Source organism: Salmo trutta, chromosome 12, assembly GCF_901001165.1.
Source record: "Salmo trutta chromosome 12, fSalTru1.1, whole genome shotgun sequence".
Lineage (NCBI taxonomy): Eukaryota > Metazoa > Chordata > Actinopteri > Salmoniformes > Salmonidae > Salmo > Salmo trutta.
This window is the reverse complement of record NC_042968.1, coordinates 35,487,138-35,508,810: the sequence shown is the minus strand read 5'-3', so window position 1 is coordinate 35,508,810 and position 21,673 is coordinate 35,487,138. Positions and strand designations below refer to the sequence as shown.

The window sequence follows — 21,673 nt, the reverse complement described above, 5'->3', positions numbered from 1 at the left end:
AACGACTGTATAGACCATTTGGACCAATGAGAACTTGATACATCAGTGATACGTCCCTCTTTGCTATAAGTCCATGACTGAAACCCCTACACAGATTCTAAACAGATGTTGAACTGGAAAACAACTATTTCCATTTATCGTTAATTCCCTATTGACTTTTAGTCCTCTGCGTTGTGTATTATCTTAAAATATTCTTACATCAGGGACGTGCAACTATAGTTTTGGCAGAAAATAGCTTCATTTTCATCAGTTGACAACGGAAGTGCAACACTATTTTGCTGGCAGCCACACAAGTAAATGAGCTTACAATGAAACAGCTAAAACTATGCATGACCATCATATTTCTAATGTTTATTATAGAAAGAATGTAGCCAGCTACATTTCCTAATCTAGCATTTTACCGGAGAAAAGAAGACTGGCTACAGCTAGAAAAGTAGCTCCACATCAGTCAGAGTGCTGTCTGCTGATAGAATGATGGAGAACAGTAGCTCCACATCAGTCAGAGTGCTGTCTGCTGATAGAATGATGGAGAACAGTAGCTCCACATCAGTCAGAGTGCTGTCTGCTGATAGAATGATGGAGAACAGTAGCTCCACATCAGAATGCTGTCTGCTGATAGAATGATGGAGAACAGTAGCTCCATATCAGTCAGAGTGCTGTCTGCTGATAGAATGATGGAGAACAGTAGCTCCATATCAGTCAGAGTGCTGTCTGCTGATAGAATGATGGAGAACAGTAGCTCCACATCAGAGTGCTGTCTGCTGATAGAATGATGGAGAACAGTAGCTCCATATCAGTCAGAGTGCTGTCTGCTGATAGAATGATGGAGAACAGTAGCTCCACATCAGAATGCTGTCTGCTGATAGAATGATGGAGAACAGTAGCTCCATATCAGTCAGAGTGCTGTCTGCTGATAGAATGATGGAGAACAGTAGCTCCATATCAGTCAGAGTGCTGTCTGCTGATAGAATGATGGAGAACAGTAGCTCCATATCAGTCAGAGTGCTGTCTGCTGATAGAATGCCTGTTGGTGAATTCTCATCCCAGTGGAGAAGTACAGCTGAGGGACAAGGTTAGTCGGATGTCGAGCAGATATGACAATAAGAAGAATTTTAGATCTGCATTTACAAAACACAGCAAGATATTTCTTACCAGTTTCATGCACCTGTGTGGCTCAGCTGGTAGAACATGGCGCTTGCAACGCGAGGGTTGTGTGTTCGATTCCCACGAGGGACCAGTATGAAAGAAGTATGAACATTTATAGATAAGAGCGTCTGCTAAATGACAAAAATGTAAATATATTTTTCCTGTGTGAAAAATGAAGAATTCTTTGTTAACACGACCCCTACGCTTAACTTGCTAGTTATCTAGTATGTGGCTGAGTAAAATAAGGTGATGGGGCATCATAATGTGAACAAAGAGGTTGAATTACAACAAAGAAGTTTAATTATGCTGTCTGGCAGTAAAACCTTTGTCTTCCTGTCACACGCCAGTGGTTCCACTCAGGTCCTCTCCTGACCCTGTCACCCCGAGGTGAAGCGGGAGGCGCTCTTTAATTAAACACCAGTAGTCTGTCATTATGGTTGAATTAGACTGAGTAGAACCGCCAGCCTGTTAGAACCGCCAGCCCGTTAGAACAGCCAGCCCGTTAGAACCGCCAGCCCGTTAGAACAGACAGCCCGTGTTCACTACTTCTGACCAGGGCCCATGTTCACTACTTCTGACCAGGGCCCATGTTCACTACTTCTGACCAGGGCCCATGGGGAAAACCTGGGAAATTGGGGAAAGTTACTGGAATTTTCCAACCCTAGACTCACCTGTAAATGAAACTATCAGAAACATGCTCTTTCTCAGGGATGAGTTTCCACCAAACCATCAAGATCATCTTTAGCATTGAGACCATCGTTCATCCATTACCTACCGATGGACTTAATAAGATTCTAAAAGAGACTCAATAACCCACCTGGGGACTGGCAAACAGGCTAATACTATTGGCCAATCTGTAATGGTTTAAGATGTGCTCTGTCAGCAGCAGCTGACGGGAACACACTGCAGGGTCCAGTTTAGAAGGGTGAAACGTTCACAACGTCGCGGATAGAAATGTAAGGAATAGAGCGAACCCTATTGCCTAATCCTAATAAACTGGACTGACAGATCTGTTCTACATGATATATTTCTATCTGAGCACCCAGGTGTGTGTCCTCTGTGTTGCTGTTCAGTGTGTCTGCCAGAGGAGCACCTGTGTACTGAAAACCAGCAATGAGGTGAAAGGTGAAATATCAATGTGTGTGTGTGAGAGAGAGAGACTATCCTTGAGGAATGTTTTGTTAGGGCAATATTATTTAACATGTTTCCTTCCAGGGAACAGAAACCCCACACACACACTTACCTTTCTGACAGGCGCACACACACACACACACACACACACACAAAATGTCTAAGACACGCACTCCTTACCCTCTGACACACAGATTCTCTCATCTGGCAGAGAGCGCACATCCACCTGTCTGGCCCAGATATCTCCTGATATGAGCAGCACAGAGACCTCAGCTCTATCACCCAGAGCTAACTGACAAGCCCTGTCAGCACACACACACATACTGCCTGCAGCACCACAGACAGACATAGAGACAGACGGGTAGCGCCAGACAGACAGACACAGGTAGCGCGAGAGAGACGGTCAGACACAGGTAGCGCGAGAGAGACCGACAGACACAGGTAGCGCGAGAGAGACGGTCAGACACAGGTAGCGCGAGAGAGACAGACAGACACAGGTAGCGCGAGAGAGACGGTCAGACACAGGTAGCGCGAGAGAGACGGTCAGACACAGGTAGCGCGAGAGAGACGGTCAGACACAGGTAGCAGGAGAGACACAGACAGACACGGGCAGGTAGCGCGAGAGACAGACAGACAGACACAGGCAGGTAGCGAGACAGACGGACAGGTAAAGGGACAGGTGGAGGGACAGACAGACAGGTAAAGGGACAGGTGAGGGACAGACGGACAGGTAGAGAGAGAGACGCTGGTACCTTTGTGTTCAGGTATTGACAGTCCAATAGCTTTGGCTCTCAGCTGTGAGTGTCAGCTTTGGTTTGTATGCGATTGACTTTTGTGCAACACAGTTTTTCTTGGCAGAAAACCATTTTTGTTTTCCCAGCCTACTGACCGTTAATTCATTTAAAATCTTCAGTGGCAGGTAATGACATACACACACGCACACACACACACGTAGCGTGTAGGAACCACTCCAGCTCAGGTAATGAAAGATTGAGAGATAGAGATGAGGGTTGTAAGTATTTTTCACTCAAATGCACTTCGTTCTCTTGCACACCATCTCTCTCTTGCTCTCTCTCTCTCTCTCTCTCTCTCCCTCTCTCTCTCCTGCTCTCTCTCTCTCCCCTCTCTCCCGCTCTCTTTCTCTCCCTTCACCTCACCTCCTCTCTACCTCCTGTCTCTTTCTGTGTAGTTGCCACTATCAGCCCAGCCTCAGTCGCTGACAGTAGAGTAGAAGTATTGTGATAATTGGTGGTTCGTCTTACCAGCTGCGTCCCAGATGACACCCTATTCCCTTTATAGTGAACTAAGTGCTCTGGTCTGAAGTAGTGCATTATGTAGGGAATATAGTGCCATTTGGGCTGCAGCCCCATCCTGCCCTGGCCTTTCACTTCCTGGGATAGTCTCTCATACAGGTAATCATGACCTAGAAGACACAAACACAATGTCGTGTCTTTGGCTATGCCAGATTAAGTGATATGACATGCTAATTTATAAAATTATTTCTCTGTAATTAATATTATCTGATTAAGCTAATCATGTAAATGTAATTAACTAGAAAGTCGGGGCACCACGGAAGAACGTTTATAGAGCTGTTATCTTCCGAATAAACTCTTAAAATACTTAGTGATATTTTACATCGATAGCAGTCAATATTAACCCTTAACTTATTTTCAGTCTCATAATGAAAGTTGTAAATTCTTGGTTATCTTCACGAACCCTGGCTAACAAGTTGAATCAGCAATACAAAATTGGGTTTAATTATTTATTTACTAAATACCTAACTAATCACACAGAATTACAAATACACAGAACACCAATGGTGTCATACAGAAAACGTCCCGGTGGACGGAACCTGGTTACACAAAGGAAAGGGGGTTGGGCTTGAATGAAAGAGCGGGAAGATTTAGGAACAAAGAAACAGCAGCTATGCTATCGTAAATACATTATCTTATGCATTCTAAATTACCGCCCATTTGGAAAAGGAAAATGCAATAAATATTTACTCTGAGCTGCGCTTCGGTAGATTGGTCGTAGATGCTGGCCGGGTTGGCCAACAGATCTTCCTGTAGTGGAAGAATGTCAATGGTGGTAAATTGGATACGTGGTGGTATCTTCGTCTGGTTGTTCGACTGGATCCGTCGTCCGTCCTTTCCTAGCCCCTGTCGACAGCGGCAGCTGCTAACTCAACGGCTAGGAAGTATCACTTCTGTAGTGAATAAGCTCAAAGTTCATACCAGTTCATACCATAGCTCACGCCGAGGTTGGCTTAGTTCTGTCCTTTACATGTGTGTCCTTCTAACGTAGAGGCTGCAGACCTCTCGTACTGGAACTACTGGTTATATTTTCGTCAAAGGCTTATATAGTGGAGAGGGGGGAAGGAGGTGTTTCATCGTTTATAACCCTTGTCTCTTCACAGGGTTGGGCCACTGATCGAGCAGGGCACTTTCCTTATGAAAACCCAATTCTCTCATTTGGAAGCTAAAATTACATTTAATCTCCTAACAAACAATTTCAATATCAAACATTTCAATTGCATAACAATTCCATGTGACTCTGATAACTAGAGGGTGTATACTTTCTCAGGTACAGTTTATGTCGTCCTGTCATCAATCATAATGTCCCAGATAACAATGAACTGACCTCCATACTCATTACGTTATCAAGCATATTTCCAACTGGTTTTATTACCAAAATATGGTTCCTTTCCCCATTTGTTTGATGTTCCCAGACTCTCTATATTTAACAGGACAGCAGTCCTTCAGTAGGGTCAGTAAGAGAGGGGAAGGGAGAAAGGTATTTATGGGGGGGGGGGTCATAAACCTTACCCACAGGCCAACGTCATGACAACACACACGCACAAAAACAGAGATACAAACAAGCACGGACACACACCTTCCAGTGTCTCTGTAGGTGAATCTCAAATCACGCTTAGTTCCATACACATAGTGCACTACTTAGCCCCAGGCTCAGGACAACAGTGGTGCAGTACATAGGGAATAGTGTGCCATTTGAGATTTGCTGCCAAGAACGACAGATTTCTCCACTATCTCTTCCTGTTACTGAGGTCATAGGTCATACATTCTGACCAATAGGATGCTCACTCCCTCCCTAGACCATGTTTAAGCAATGAGATATGCGCTGAATAAAAGGTGCGGTCGAAACGCGCTAATCCACATTTTCTCAAATCAATAAGGAAATCATGCATTTTTCTCAAAATTAGATTACATTTCTGGCCTCCCACTGTTGTTTCGCTGGTGGTGCCCTCTGTGTGGAAGGAAAAACACTCTTCCATGTCTCTGAGATTGTCCACAGAGCTTTCATTACGATTAGCCATTTCAGATCCCCTTACTGAAAGCCTTTTTGCATTTAGATGCAAAGCAGCACATCCATTAGTCAGATTGACAGGTGAGGTTCACTGGTATGCTTATGGAGGGAATATTCAGAGAGAGAGAGAGAAGTGTGTGTGTGTGTGTGTGTGTGTGTGTGTGTGTGTGTGTGTGTGTGTGTGTGTGTGTGTGTGTGTGTGTGTGTGTGTGTGTGTGTGTGTGTGTGTGTGTTTGTGCGTGTGTGTGTGTCGTCCGTGTGTGTGTGTGTCGTCCGTGTGTGTCGTCCGTGTGTGTGTGTCGTTCGTGTGTGTGTTTATTTTTATTTATTTTATTTCACCTTTATTTTACCAGGTAAGCTAGTTGAGAACAAGTTCTCATTTGCAACTGCGACCTGGCCAAGATAAAGCGTTGCAATTCGACATACAACAACAGAGTTTCACATGGAATAAACAAACATAAAATCAATAATACAGTATAAAAATCTATATACAGCATGTGCAAATGAGATAGGATAAGATAGGTAAGGCAATAAATAGGCCATGGTGGCGAAGTAATTACAATAAAGCAATTAGACACTGGAATGGTACATGTGCAGAAGATGAATGTGCACATAGAGATACTGGGGTGCAAAGGAGCAAGATAAATAAATAAATAAATACAGTATGGGGATGAGGTAGATTGGATGGGCTATTTACAGATGGGCTATGTACAGGTGCAGTGATCTGTGAACTGCTCTGACAGCTGGTGCTTAAAGCTAGTGAGAGAGATATGAGTCTCCAGCTTCAGAGATTTTTGCAGTTCGTTCCAGTCATTGGCAGCAGAGAACTGAAAGGAAAGGCGGCCAAAGGAAGAATTGGCTTTGGGGGTAACCAGTGAGATATACCTGCTGGAGCGCGTGCTACGGGTGGGTGTTGCTATGGTGACCAGTGAGTTGAGATAAGGCGGGGCTTTACCTAGCAGAGACTTGTAAATGACCTGGACCCAGTAGGTTTGGGCCTGTGGCTCAGTTGGTAGAGCATGGTGTTTGCAACGCCAGGGTTGTGGGTTCGATTCCCACGGGGGGCCAGTACAAAAAAAATGAAAATAATAATAATATGTATGAAATGAAATGTATGCACTCACTACTGTAAGTCCTTCTGGATAAGAGCGTCTGCTAAATGACTAAAACGTAAATGTAAATGTTTGGCGATGAGTATGAAGCGAGGGCCAGCCAACGAGAGCATACAGATCGCAATGGTAGGTAGTATATGGGGCTTTGGTGACAAAACGGATGTTACTGTGATAGACTACATCCAGTTTGTTGAGTAGAGTGTTGGAGGCTATTTTGCAGGTGTGTGTGTGTGTTTATCCAGAATGGTATGGTAGGAGAGGTATGGGTGGGGAGATTAGACTGGTTGGAACCGAAAACCTAAAATCTTCTGAAGTCCACCAGATTTCCACGCTCCTCACCCAAGATGGAGAAACTCTGAGGAAGACGTCAGTTTGACGGAGATGGATTAAAGCTGACCAAATAAGAAATGAATCAGCCTTTTTTGTTGAGTACTCCCAACTCCTTCCTGCCTCAAATTACTCCTTTTTTTCTTTGTAAGATGGAGGAACATTTCTCTCTCCTCTCTGTCTCTCTACAATATGTGCTGTTTTGAATTTGCTGATTTAAGCGTTTATATGTTGAACCCCCCACAAACACACACGCAAGGTTCCCCTTCCCTCCACTCTAGATGGTCAGATTGTTTGTGATGTGTCTTATCTAACCTTTGTCCTCCCTCCCTCCCCCTCTCCTTCCCTCCCTCTTCTCCCCTCCCTCTGTCCTCCCCTCCCTCTCTCCTTCCCTCCCTCTCCAGGTGGTAAAGTTGAAAGGCCAGGTGTTGTCTGTGATGTACAGGTTTCGTATGAAGAACAGAGAGTGGATGTTAATCCGCACCAGCTCCTTCACCTTCCAGAACCCCTACTCCGATGAGATCGAGTACATCATCTGTACCAACACCAACGTCAAGTAGGTGGACGCACACACACGGACCGACGCGCACACACGGACCGACGTGCACACACGGACTGACGCGCACACACGGACCGACGCGCGCACACACGGACCGACGCGCACACACGGACCGACGCGCACACACGGACCGACGCGCACACACGGACCGACGCGCACACAGAAATATTTTCTTACATAGACCACACACACAGAGATAGACACTGAATAATAAAAACGTGTGTAAATTGTTGGCACACGTTTCACGTCCTGGGACAGACATGGACCAGTGGAATGTTCTAGACCAGGGTTGGTCCTGCCCCCCCCCCCCCCCCCCCCCCCCACAGTGCACTTTTAGTTTTTTTGCCCTAGAACTACACAGCTGATTTCAAATAATCCTTTTGAATGGGATTCTAACATGTCCAAAGGAAATCCTCAACAGAAATACTGTGAAATGAAACTCCTCCTGGATTCTTTTTAACATCTTTGAGTGGTGTACCTGCTGCATGTGTCTGGACTGGAATGACTCTACACACACCGCTGACACTTCACTCATTGCTCTGGTTGTTAACACACAGTCACACACACACAATCAATCTCACACAGTCACACATACACACACACACATGCACACACAGTGCTCGTGCAACCAACACACGCTTACTGACTATTAACACCAGTGTGACAGCATACAGGTCTGCTGCCCCAGTCAATCAGTCAGTCAGTCAGTCAGTCATAATATTGACAGTACATGGCGTTGGAATGGTAGCAGTGTGTTTTGCTACCAACTGTTAAAGGTTCAGTATGGCGGATTATATTAACAGTGTGTTATTGATTCACGCCATGTTAATAAGGTGTTAAATTAAGCATTTAAGTAAAGTATGTGTGTGTGTGGAACTTGGCCCATTTTCCATTCTCTAAACAGTGTGTTTTGTAGGAGACAGGTTCCAGGTTGTGTTTGTTTTGGTCCCTCAGGTTCCACAAACCTGTTGGTTGGACTCTGAGAGGCTTGATACATAATGTCCCCATTGAATATGTGCTGTGACCAGGCCTCCAGTCTTAAAAGCTTCTTCTGGTCCACCATGATGTGCATACCAATGTCTTTAAACGCAGCCTTTAGCCATCAGCCTAGAAGGACTAGAGTGACCAATTATAATAGTCACCTTTTTATTTCCTGCATAGCGTTTCCACACCTTTTACACTAAATTAGCGCTGTTAGCATTAGCATTTATGTTACTCAATGCCCTTACCAGTGATGCTATATTTTGTCTGTTTGGGAAACACTGCTGTAGCAGGCCCAGTTATCCCCTCTAGCTGTAGCAGGCCCAGTTATCCCCTCTAGCTGTAGCTGGCCCAGTTATCCCCTCTGGCTGTAGCTGGCCAAGTTATCCCCTCTAGCTGTAGCAGGTCCAGTTATCCCCTCTAGCTGTAGCAGGCCCAGTTATCCCCTCTAGCTGTAGCAGGCCCAGTTATCCCCTCTAGCTGTAGCAGGCCCAGTTATCCCCTCTAGCTGTAGCAGGCCCAGTTATCCCCTCTGGCTGTAGCAGGCCCAGTTATCCCCTCTAGCTGTAGCAGGCCCAGTTATCCCCTCTAGCAGAAACTGTATTGTAGAGTGTATGTGTGTGTTTGTGCACGTGTGAGTTTGTGGATACGTGTGCATGTTTTTGTGTGTATGTGCACGCCTGAGCATGTTTGTGTTTACGACACGTGTTAACCTGTTAAGTGCGCATGACTGCTTACCTGCACGGTTTTTCACCTACACTACCAGGTCCTGGTCAGTAGGGGGCAGTAGCATCACTGTTGATTTTGTCACCGTGCCTAGATAGAGACCAGAGAGGAAAAGGAAAGGCCTTTTAGTGGTTGAAAAATCAGAGAATGGGTGCAACCCTCATACCCCAGGACCATCAACATTGACTTTGAACTTGATCCTGACGCTTCCAACACTAACATCCCACTCACACTCCAGAGAACTGGGGAAACACTGGAAGAGTTCCGTTATTCCGTTTGGTTTAGATTGCTAGATTGTGATTGTTCTGCTCTCTCCTCCACCCGTTTGTGTGTGTGTGGAAACATGCTCTGAAACATCATTTTCTCAATCTCCTCAGACATTATAATGACTTAAGGAAGGTAGTAACAATGTTTCTGGAGATCAGATTAGTGGAGTAAACATTCCTGTGTGCGTGTGTGTGTGTGTGTGTGTGTGTGTGTGTGTGTGTGTGTGTGTGTGTGTGTGCTCCGTTGTGTGGCAGCGTTCTCTCTAGCTGAGGTGAGAGCCAGGGCAGTGGAAACCTGGCTGCATAAAATATCTCATCTCATTCATCAACCCTCTACAACAGTTGTGAAGCTCAGCATCTGACCACTGGGGTACCTGAGCCAGTCTCACCCAGCGACACACACACACACACACAGGGTTATGAGACAGACCATCTGGTTGTTGGTGTAACTGAGTGTTTCTCTGTAGTAAATGTATTGTTCGTGAGAGACACCACTCTGTTTCTTCTCTCTCATCTCTGGTGTGCCCTCGTTCACTTCCCTTCCAAGATTTAAGAGTTTGATTGATGTCGAGCGACTGCCATATTTCTTTCCTATGGGCCCTGGTCAAAACCACTGCACTATGTAGGGAGTAGGATGCCATTTGGGACGTAGCCCAATGCTTTAACATTCTTGAGGGGGAGTGAATGAGTGCACACTTCATATATTAGGGAAATAATATAGGGATCTGGACAATGTGTTTACTCTCCTGGGTTATATCCCCCTCTCATATTGGATATCTCTTCACCAACGATAGATTACACACCCAATCATTTGTGGAAACCTAGCTGGGCATATATCTATGTATACAGCCCATATATAGCCACACACACACAGCGTGCAGGCCGTATGTCATTACTGTGGTAGCAACTACTACTGGACCAAATAAAGAAAGTAAGATGTAGTTGTGTGGGAAGCCAGTGGAGAAAGCCCTGTTATTTCAGAGCTGGCTGCAGTACACACTGTGGGCCTTGGACAATGAAAATACCATACAATGCATCGTGAATCTGCACCTACACTATAAATACAACAGTATGTGGACACCCCTTCAAATTAGTAGATTAGGCTATTCAGCCACACCTGTTGCTGACAGGTGTATAAAATCAAACACACAGCCATGCAATCTCCACAGACAAACATTGGCAGTATAATGGCCTCTACTGAAGAGCTCAGTGACTTTCAATGTGGCACCGTCATAGGATGCCACCTTTCCAAGCAGTCAGTTTGTACAATTTCTGCCCTGCTAAATTGTCTGTCCTCGGTTGCAACACTCACTTCAGAGTTCCAAACTGCCTCTGGAAGAAACGTCAGCACAAGAACTGTTCGTGAGGAGCTTCATGAGATGGGTTTCTATGGTGAGCAGCCCCACACAAGCCTAAGATCACCATGCGCAATGCCAAGCGTCGGTTGGAGTAGTGTAAAGCTCACCGCCATTGGACTCTGGAGCAGTGGAAACACGTTCTCTGGATTGATGAATGACGCTTCACCATCTGGCAGTCTGACGGATGAATATGGGTTTGGCGGATGCCAGGAAAATGCATAGTGCCTGTTTTTCATGGTTCAGGCCCCTTAGTTCCAGTGAAGGGAAATATTAACGCTACAGCATACAATGACATTCTAGACGATTCTGTGCTTCCAACTTTGTGGCAACAGTTTGGGGAAGGCCCTTTCCTGATTCAGCATGACAATGCCCCCATGCATAAAGTGAGGTCCGTACAGAAATGGTTTGTCGAGATTGGTGTGGAAGAACTTGACTGGCCTGCACAGAGCCCTAACCTCAACCCCATTGAAAACCATTGGGATTAATTGGAACGCTGACTGCGAGCCAGGCCTAATCACCCAACATCAGTGCCCGACCACACTAACGCTCTTGTGTCCCCGCAGCAATGTTCCAACATCAAGTGGAAAGCCTTCCCAGAAGAGTGGGGGCTGTTATAGCAGCAAAGGGGGGACCAACTCCATATTAAAGCCCATGATTCTGGAATGAGATGTTCAACGAGCAGGTGTTCACATACTGTTGGTCATGCAGTGTATCTGGATTAAAGGGAATGACAACATTGTAATGGAGAGTGTGTATTCTAACAACTGCATGGTAGTGTGGTCTATGTTCCAACTGGCTTCCTGACTGTCCTTTAGCCTGCAGGAGTGCAGAAGGAGATGACTTTGGAACCATGACAGACCCACACCTCACACACTGCCCCGTCTCAGTGTGCCTCAGTTGTTGAGCAAGCCAACAGAGCCATCTGTAATGGTTAGTAATGTTGGCTGGCTCTAGGTTGGAACCATAAACTGAGATATTAGAGGCTAGCCTCCACTTCTGGTCCTGTTTCTGGGACTGTTTTTCTTTAGGAAGTCATCCGTGGAGGGCTTTTGTGTGTGCGTGCGTGCATTGGCATTGGCATTGTTACCATGGCTACAAGCCTCAGGCTGCCCGCTTGCACCCTTGCTACATCCCATCAGCCACTGCTGCGTGACCTGGCTGCTTCCCTCAGAACCCCACTATTAGGCCAGCTCTGAATGTGTGGGCAGAGCACACACACACACACACACACACACACACACACACACACACATACCATAGCAGCCAAGTCACCAATGAAGCCATTCCCCATCCGCTGTTTAACACCACTGGAGTTTACCCAGGGGCATCAGAGCAGAACAACAACAAATTATAAACCTTAGTAACTCATCTGCATCATACACACACACTTTCAAGCATACACACACGCACGTACAAGTGCACACATGTACACACACTTACAAACCCACACACACTCTGAACCTCTGGCCCTGATGTGAAATAAATAAATAACTGGTTCCATTTTCATAATAATGTTTCTTCCCGACCGTGTGATGCAGAGTGCTGTACAGGTGCTTAAACAGGACACTGTGGAACTGTGCTGGAAACTTGGAGACGGCTTGGCTGGACTTATTTTTGCACATTCTTCAGAAGTTCAAATATCCTCTGGAGTTTTCCTGGCCAAGTGTTATCCATCTTAGTCCTGTCTCAGTCCAGGTGACCCTCTGTGTGCTCACCCCTCCTCCCTCCCTACCTCTCTACCTCCTATTCTCCTCTACTCCCCTCTCGTCTGGGAGAGAGAGAATATTCACTGCAGGTGTCTCTTTGAGAGGACACTAAACATAATGGGGTTTTGAAGTAGTTTGTTTTCCTCAGTGGAAGCTCTTTATTCCTAGTGACAGGTGTTTTTGATCAGGACACAAACACACAGGCATACACACACTGGCCCTCTGGCCGTCATATATTCTAGTTACTCACATTAGGTCTGTTGTCAGACGCTAGGCTCTTATAGGCTGTGACGGCCAGGGCCACTAAGTTCAGCACAGCACCAGTCTATGTACACTGCTAGGGGACGCTTTCATGTTGTTAACGCAAGTGTTTCCATCTCTCTCTCTCTCTCTCTCTGACATTCAGGAATTGATTTGAGGCAGGAAAGGAGGAAGTAGTTTCTCTTTCTCTCTCATTCTTTCTCTTATATATTCAGTCATTTATTTGAGACAGGAAAGGAGGACTGTTGTGATGTACTTAGAGAGAAAGCAAAAAGAGACAAACAGAGATGAGCTGTCAATTTCCTAAGGTCTGTCTGTGGACTCAAACCTAACTGGTCCTCTGTAGTCTAAAGTGGCCTCCTCCTCTCCTCTCCTCATCGCGTCTCCTCAGAGAGAGAGAGAGCTGCATACTACTCATGGCAGGAGAAGAAAAACAGTTTGTTTCTCTCTGGGTAAATAGGAAATGTCAGGGTTGGATGCTCCAGAAAAGAACTTAGCAGGAAATCACTCCGAGGCTTCTGAAATGAAGGGCCTGAATTAGATGCTGTGGTGCAATTTGCCAGCGACAAATAGATTCGAGGCACAAGTGTGTGTGTGTGTAAAGTTTATCTGTGTGTGTGTGTGTGTGTGTGTGTGTGTGTGTGTGTGTGTGTGTGTGTGTGTGTGTGTGTGTGTGTGTGTGTGTGTGTGTGTGTGTGTGTGTGTGTGTGTGAGAAATACAGTCATTCTGTTGCCAGCTTACTAATGATGCATAAGAGCTGACAGGAGACATTCTGTCTGGAAATGGTTGAGTTTAAAAACAGCTCTTGAAACATCTTATTGCCGCCACATTGACTATTGGGAATATTTGTTTGCATGCAGGTGTTGCTCTTCTTGTTTAGCCATTCACAATACACTGACTGCAACAATGGATGTATCCCAGCCGGTACCCTAAGAGTCAACTACTATTGACCAGGGCCCATAGGAAGCTATGAAGGGAAAAGGGTGCCATTTGGGACACAGGTCATTTTATTCATTACATAACCTTTCCCCTTCAAAACAAAAAGGCTTGTTTTTGAGAGTACAGAATTAGAATCTGTTGTTTCCCAGTGTATAGAAGACACAGTTAGAACCTGTTGTTTCCCAGTGTATAGAAGACACAGTTAGAACCTGTTGTTTCCCAGTGTATAGAAGACACAGTTAGAATCTGTTGTTTCCCAGTGTATAGAAGACACAGTTAGAACCTGTTGTTTCCCAGTGTATAGAAGACACAGTTAGAACCTGTTGTTTCCCAGTGTATAGAAGACACAGTTAGAATCTGTTGTTTCCCAGTGTATAGAAGACACAGTTAGAATCTGTTGTTTCCCAGTGTATAGAAGACACAGTTAGAACCTGTTGTTTCCCAGTGTATAGAAGACACAGTTAGAACCTGTTGTTTCCCAGTGTATAGAAGACACAGTTAGAATCTGTTGTTTCCCAGTGTATAGAAGACACAGTTAGAATCTGTTGTTTCCCAGTGTATAGAAGACACAGTTAGAATCTGTTGTTTCCCAGTGTATAGAAGACACAGTTAGAATCTGTTGTTTCCCAGTGTATAGAAGACACAGTTAGAATCTGTTGTTTCCCAGTGTATAGAAGACACAGTTAGAACCTGTTGTTTCCCAGTGTATAGAAGACACAGTTAGAATCTGTTGTTTCCCAGTGTATAGAAGACACAGTTAGAATCTGTTGTTTCCCAGTGTATAGAAGACACAGTTATAATCTGTTGTTTCCCAGTGTATAGAAGACACAGTTAGAATCTGTTGTTTCCCAGTGTATAGAAGACACAGTTAGAATCTGTTGTTTCCCAGTGTATAGAAGACACAGTTAGAATCTGTTGTTTCCCAGTGTATAGAAGACACAGTTAGAATCTGTTGTTTCCCAGTGTATAGAAGACACAGTTAGAATCTGCTCCTTGTTAAGAGGCAGAGCCTGGACAGCTGTGAGTAGGGAGAGGGAACTAGAGCAAGGGAAAGAGAGAAAACAAGGGAATGATAAAGACAGAAAGGGATGGAGAGGGGAGAGAGCAGCCTGTTACCCCCTATAGTCATTCAGCACAGATGGACAGACCAGCTTGTAGTCTGTATTTAATAGTACATTCACAAAGGACCCTTAGCTTTTTCCAGTCGGTCAATGTTCTGATTTGTTCTACAGCCGTTAGGGTGCCAGGTGTGGTATCTTGCTGGTACGTTCGGATGCTGGTGTTTTGCTATTGTGTATCACTAACTTGACCATCTGTTACTAATAATACAATCTAAAGAGGAAACATATCAAAGTGATGCCATTGTGTGATTCTGTGTTAATGTGTTGTCATTGTGTGTGTTCTCCAGGCAGCTCCAACAGCAGCAGCAGGCAGAGCTGGAGGTCCATCAGAGAGACGGCCTGACAGCCTATGACCTATCACAGGTACCCCACAGGACCCCTATAGCTGCCCTTATACCTGCCTGTTCATAATATAACATATAACATTGTGTCTTCCCTGTACCCAGTGTGGCCCACTTACCTGTCCATACCCCTGGCTTTTCATGCTAGACAGCTTCTGAAGCTGTTGATTGTATATCATTAAAGGCCCAGTGCAGTCAAAAATGTGATTTTTCTCTGTTTTATATATATTTACATACTATGAGGTTGGAATAATACTGTGAAATTGTGAATATTATGATAATGTCCTTTTTTAGGTTAAGAGCTATTTGAAAAGACCGCCTGAAATTTCAGCCTGTTTTTGGTGGGATGGAGTTTTGGTCTGCCTGGTGACATCACCAGGTGGTCAATTAGTTAATAGACCAATAAGAAATCGTTCCAAACCTCTCTGCCAATAACAGCTAGTTTTCAGTTTTCCCCTCACAGAAATTGCTCTTTGCTAAGAAGCTATTTTTGTTTCTTTATGACCATTTTAATTGAAAACAATTACAGTTAGGTAATTAATTGTTACCCAGAAATTATTTAATATTGAGATAAAAAAATGGCTGCATTGGACATTTAAGAGGGCTCAACTGTATAACAGCCTTGGGGTCAATTCCATTTTAATTCAGTCAATTCAGGAAGTAAACAGAAATGTAATTTGTAATTTGTCCATAATGCTTGTCTGAGGGAAAAAACATTGAAATTGGAATTTCAGTTTAGCTCCTGAACTGACTAAATTCAAATGGAATTGATCCCAATCCTGCTGTATAAATACACTTTCTGGGGTTTCATTAAGTGAAGAGGTCCTTCTCTCCTCTCTTTCTAGCTGTTGACTGTACATCAGTTTCTAGGGTTTCATTAAGTGAAGAGGTCCTTCTCTCCTCTCTTTCCTTTAGCTGTTGACTGTACATCAGTTTCTAGGGTTTCATTAAGTGAAGAGGTCCTTCTCTCCTCTCTTTCTAGCTGTTGACTGTACATCAGTTTCTAGGGTTTCATTAAGTGAAGAGGTCCTTCTCTCCTCTCTTTCCTTTAGCTGTTGACTGTACATCAGTTTCTAGGGTTTCATTAAGTGAAGAGGTCCTTCTCTCCTCTCTTTCTAGCTGTTGACTGTACATCAGTTTCTAGGGTTTCATTAAGTGAAGAGGTCCTTCTCTCCTCTCTTTCTAGCTGTTGACTGTACATCAGTTTCTAGGGTTTCATTAAGTGAAGAGGTCCTTCTCTCCTCTCTTTCTAGCTGTTGACTGTACATCAGTTTCTAGGGTTTCATTAAGTGAAGAGGTCCTTCTCTCCTCTCTTTCCTTTAGCTGTTGACTGTGCATCAGTTTCTAGGGTTTCATTAAGTGAAGAGGTCCTTCTCTCCTCTCTTTCTAGCTGTTGACTGTACATCAGTTTCTAGGGTTTCATTAAGTGAAGAGGTCCTTCTCTCCTCTCTTTCTAGCTGTTGACTGTACATCAGTTTCTAGGGTTTTTTTATTTATTTATTTTTTTTATTTCACCTTTATTTAACCAGGTAGGCAAGTTGAGAACAAGTTCTCATTTACAATGACTTTCATTAAGTGAAGAGGTCCTTCTCTCCTCTTTCTAGCTGTTGACTGTACATCAGTTTCTAGGGTTTCATTAAGTGAAGAGGTCCTTCTCTCCTCTCTTTCTAGCTGTTGACTGTGCATCAGTTTCTAGGGTTTCATTAAGTGAAGAGGTCCTTCTCTCCTCTCTTTCCTTTAGCTGTTGACTGTACATCAGTTTCTAGGGTTTCATTAAGTGAAGAGGTCCTTCTCTCCTCTCTTTCTAGCTGTTGACTGTACATCAGTTTCTAGGGTTTCATTAAGTGAAGAGGTCCTTCTCTCCTCTCTTTCCTTTAGCTGTTGACTGTACATCAGTTTCTAGGGTTTCATTAAGTGAAGAGGTCCTTCTCTCCTCTCTTTCTAGCTGTTGACTGTACATCAGTTTCTAGGGTTTCATTAAGTGAAGAGGTCCTTCCCTCCTCTCTTTCTAGCTGTTGACTGTACATCAGTTTCTAGGGTTTCATTAAGTGAAGAGGTCCTTCTCTCCTCTCTTTCCTTTAGCTGTTGACTGTGCATCAGTTTCTAGGGTTTCATTAAGTGAAGCGGTCCTTCCCTCCTCTCTTTCCTCTAGCTGTTGACTGTGCATCAGTTTCTGGGGTTTCATTAAGTGAAGAGGTCCTTCTCTCCTCTCTTTCTAGCTGTTGACTGTACATCAGTTTCTAGGGTTTCATTAAGTGTAGAGGTCCTTCCCTCCTCTCTTTCCTTTAGCTGTTGACTGTACATCAGTTTCTAGGGTTTCATTAAGTGAAGAGGTCCTTCTCTCCTCTCTTTCCTTTAGCTGTTGACTGTACATCAGTTTCTAGGGTTTCATTAAGTGAAGAGGTCCTTCCCTCCTCTCTTTCCTCTAGCTGTTGACTGTACATCAGTTTCTAGGGTTTCATTAAGTGAAGAGGTCCTTCCCTCCTCTCTTTCCTCTAGCTGTTGACTGTACATCAGCAAGGGGGATATACTCACACCCTTGTATAAATAAAGTTAGTATTACTAAATGAAGTTATCCTTCTCTCCTGTCTCCCTCCAGGTGCCCGTTCCCAGTGTGGGAGGAGGGGTTCATGAGGCGGGCAAGAACACTGACAAGACGGACACCATGTTCTCACAGGAGAGAGACCCGCGCTTTGCTGACATGTACTCCGGCATCTCTGGCTGTACGACATCTAGTTATTTTCTCACCTCTACTCGTCTTGTTACGTGTGTGTGTGTGTGTGTGTGTGTGTGTGTGTGTGTGTGTGTGTGTGTGTGTGTGTGTGTGTGTGTGTGTGTGTGTGTGTGTGTGTGTGTGTGTGTTGAAAGGCCCGTGGTGGTGGTCTTTCATCCAGGGGAGAAATGTAAAACAACCTCCACACAACTCAATCAGAACTGGACTTTCTCCTCTCTCTCTCGCTCTCTCTCCCTCTCCATTCCTTCCCTCTTTCTATCTCTCCATTCCCTCCCTCTCTCTGACTGTGTGGTGTATTTTATCTCTCTCCCTCTCCATTCCTTCCCTCTTTCTATCTCTCCATTCCCTCCCTCTCTGACTGTGTGGTATATTTTATCTCTCTCTCCCTCTCTCTGAATGTTTCTGTCTGTCTCTCTCTCCCTCCCTATATTTGTCTGGCTCTCACTCTCTCTCTCCCTCATCTCTCTTTCCCTCTGTCTTTCTCTCTGTATGTCTCCCTCTCTCTGTCTCTCACTCTCTTTCTCCCTCTGTCTGCCTCTCCCTTTCTCTCTCTCTGTATGTATCTTTGTCTCTCTCCCCCTCTCCCTCTCTCTGTATGTCTCTCTCTCTCTCTCTCTGTCCCTCTCTCTGTCTGCCTCTCTTTCTGTCTCTCTTTCTGTCTGCTTTTCTTTCTCTCTCTCTGTATGTATCTTTGTCTCTCTCCCCCTCTCCCTCTCTCTGTATGTCTCTCTCTCTCTCTCTGTCCCTCTCTCTGTCTGCCTCTCTTTCTGTCTGCTTTTCTTTCTCTCTCTCTGTATATCTCTCTTTGTCTGTCTTTCCCTCTTTCTAAATATCTTTCTCTGAATGTCTCTCCCTCTGAATGTCTCTCTGAATGTCTGTCTCTCCCTCTATATATCTCTCTCTATAAACGGTGTGTGTATTGTGTGGTTCCAGCTGGTGAGAAGAAGATGATGGTTCCTTCGTCTACGGCGGGAGGTCAGCAGCTCTACTCCCAGAACTCTCCCTTCCAGCCCGGACACTCTGCCAAGAGCTTCAGGTACACCTCTCTGTGGGTCTGTGTGGGTCTCTGTGTGGGTCTGTGTGTGCGTGCATGCATGCACATTAGCATGTGTGTTTAAAGTTGAAAGCCATAGGGGAAGACAGGGCCTCAGGTGATGGTTAAACAATTGAGCAGACTAGAGTTGACAGATGTGAACAGTTAAATGTGTTGTTAAAGTATACATTAAATATGACCGTCTGCAGGGGCCCATATAAAGGCTCTCATGTCACACATTTACTTGGAATGCTGTCTGTCTGTCTGTCTGTCTGTTTTACACAGCTCCTCAGTGATCCATGTCCCGGGGGTGAACGATATCCAGCCGTCGGGATCGTCCAATCAGAACCTAGCTCAGATCTCCAGACAGCTCAACCCAGGACAGGTGGCCTGGACTGGCAACAGACCCCCGTTCTCTGGCCAGGTACACACACACACACACACACACACACACACACACACACACACACACACACACACACACACACACACACACACACCACACACACACACACACACACACACACACACACACACACACACACACACACACACACACACAGGACTAGTAACATACCCTACCTTCTCAGGCCAGGTCTCACACACACATGACTAGTAACATACCCTACCTTCTCAGGCCAGGTCTCACACACACATGACTAGTAACATACCCTACCTTCTCAGGCCAGGTCTCACACACACATGACTAGTAACATACCCTACCTTCTCAGGCCAGGTCTCACACACAGGACTAGTAACATACCCTACCTTCTCAGGCCAGGTCTCACACACACAGACTAGTAACATACCCTACCTTCTCAGGCCAGGTCTCACACTTCTCAGGCCAGGTCTCACACACAGACTAGTAACATACCCTACCTTCTCAGGCCAGGTCTCACACTTCTCAGGCCAGGTCTCACACACAGACTAGTAACATACCCTACCTTCTCAGGCCAGGTCTCACACTTCTCAGGCCAGGTCTCACACACAGACTAGTAACACACCCTACCTTCTCAGGCCAGGTCTCACACACACAGACCAGTAACATACCCTACCTTCTCAGGCCAGGTCTCACACTTCTCAGGCCAGGTCTCACACACAGACTAGTAACATACCCTACCTTCTCAGGCCAGGTCTCACACTTCTCAGGCCAGGTCTCACACACAGACTAGTAACATACCCTACCTTCTCAGGCCAGGTCTCACACTTCTCAGGCCAGGTCTCACACACAGACTAGTAACATACCCTACCTTCTCAGGCCAGGTCTCACACTTCTCAGGCCAGGTCTCACACACAGACTAGTAACATACCCTACCTTCTCAGGCCAGGTCTCACACACATGACTAGTAACATACCCCACCTTCTCAGGCCAGGTCTCACACACACAGACTAGTAACATACCCTACCTTCTCAGGCCAGGTCTCACACACAGACTAGTAACACACCCTACCTTCTCAGGCCAGGTCTCACACACACAGACTAGTAACATACCCCACCTTCTCAGGCCAGGTCTCACACACAGGACCAGTAACATACCCTACCTTCTCAGGCCAGCTCTCACACACACATGACTAGTAACATACCCTACCTTCTCAGGCCAGGTCTCACACACAGGACTAGTAACATACCCTACCTTCTCAGGCCAGGTCTCACACACACAGACTAGTAACACACCCCACCTTCTCAGGCCAGGTCTCACACACACAGACCAGTAACATACCCTACCTTCTCAGGCCAGGTCTCACACACACAGACTAGTAACATACCCTACCTTCTCAGGCCAGGTAAAAAACACAGACCTGAACATGTAGCAGAGATGATTTGTGTTGTGAGTAGAGTCAGACAGAATCCAGAAATCTGAAACTGAATAAATATCTGTAGAATCAATCCAGACGTGGTTCCATTCCAGATCTAATGCGTAGGTGTTTTCTAGTCAGGCAGACGACACACTGATCACACACTGACTCCCATAGCTACTGCTACAGAATGTAGTCATGTCTCCTTTGGTTGACAACAGGAATCCTCTACTGCTAGCCAATAGCATCATTAGCATTTCTAATAAAATGCGTTTCAGTGGTCGCTATGCAGATTCTCTTTGCTTCTCTCTCTCTCTTTCTCCTCGCTTCAGTGAATCTCATCAGCAGAGCCTGATAATTGTGTGTGTGTGTGTGTGTGTGTGTGTGTGTGTGTGTGTGTGTGTGTGTGTGTGTGTGTGTGTTTGTGTGTGTGTGTGTTCTCTGATCTGCATATCAGACCACACGACATGCGTGCTAAGGGGAGTGTGTTGAGCATATGGTGTTTAGTAGGCTCATCTGTCTTCTCCTCAACCTACACCAGTAACACACACACACACGTCTCTCTGCTAGTCTAGTACAACACACACGTCTCTCTGCTAGTCTAGTACAACACACACGTCTCTCTGCTAGTCTAGTAAAACACACACGTCTCTCTGCTAGTCTAGTACAACACACGTCTCTGCTAGTCTAGTACAACACACACGTCTCTCTGCTAGTCTAGTACAACACACACGTCTCTCTGCTAGTCTAGTAAAACACACACGTCTCTCTGCTAGTCTAGTACAACACACACGTCTCTCTGCTAGTCTAG

General features: G+C 45.2%; 1 protein-coding gene across 1 annotated transcript in view; it reads left to right on the top strand.

Moving 5' to 3' along the window:
• Nucleotides 1-21,673, top strand: part of LOC115203452 (aryl hydrocarbon receptor nuclear translocator 2) — a 95,416-nt gene that overhangs the window by 58,520 nt on the left and 15,223 nt on the right. The window contains exons 12-16 of the mRNA XM_029768139.1: nucleotides 7,445-7,596; nucleotides 15,246-15,321; nucleotides 17,899-18,022; nucleotides 18,967-19,069; nucleotides 19,352-19,495. Coding sequence (XP_029623999.1) covers nucleotides 7,445-7,596; nucleotides 15,246-15,321; nucleotides 17,899-18,022; nucleotides 18,967-19,069; nucleotides 19,352-19,495 — 599 coding nt within the window. The remainder of the gene's footprint in view (nucleotides 1-7,444; nucleotides 7,597-15,245; nucleotides 15,322-17,898; nucleotides 18,023-18,966; nucleotides 19,070-19,351; nucleotides 19,496-21,673) is intronic.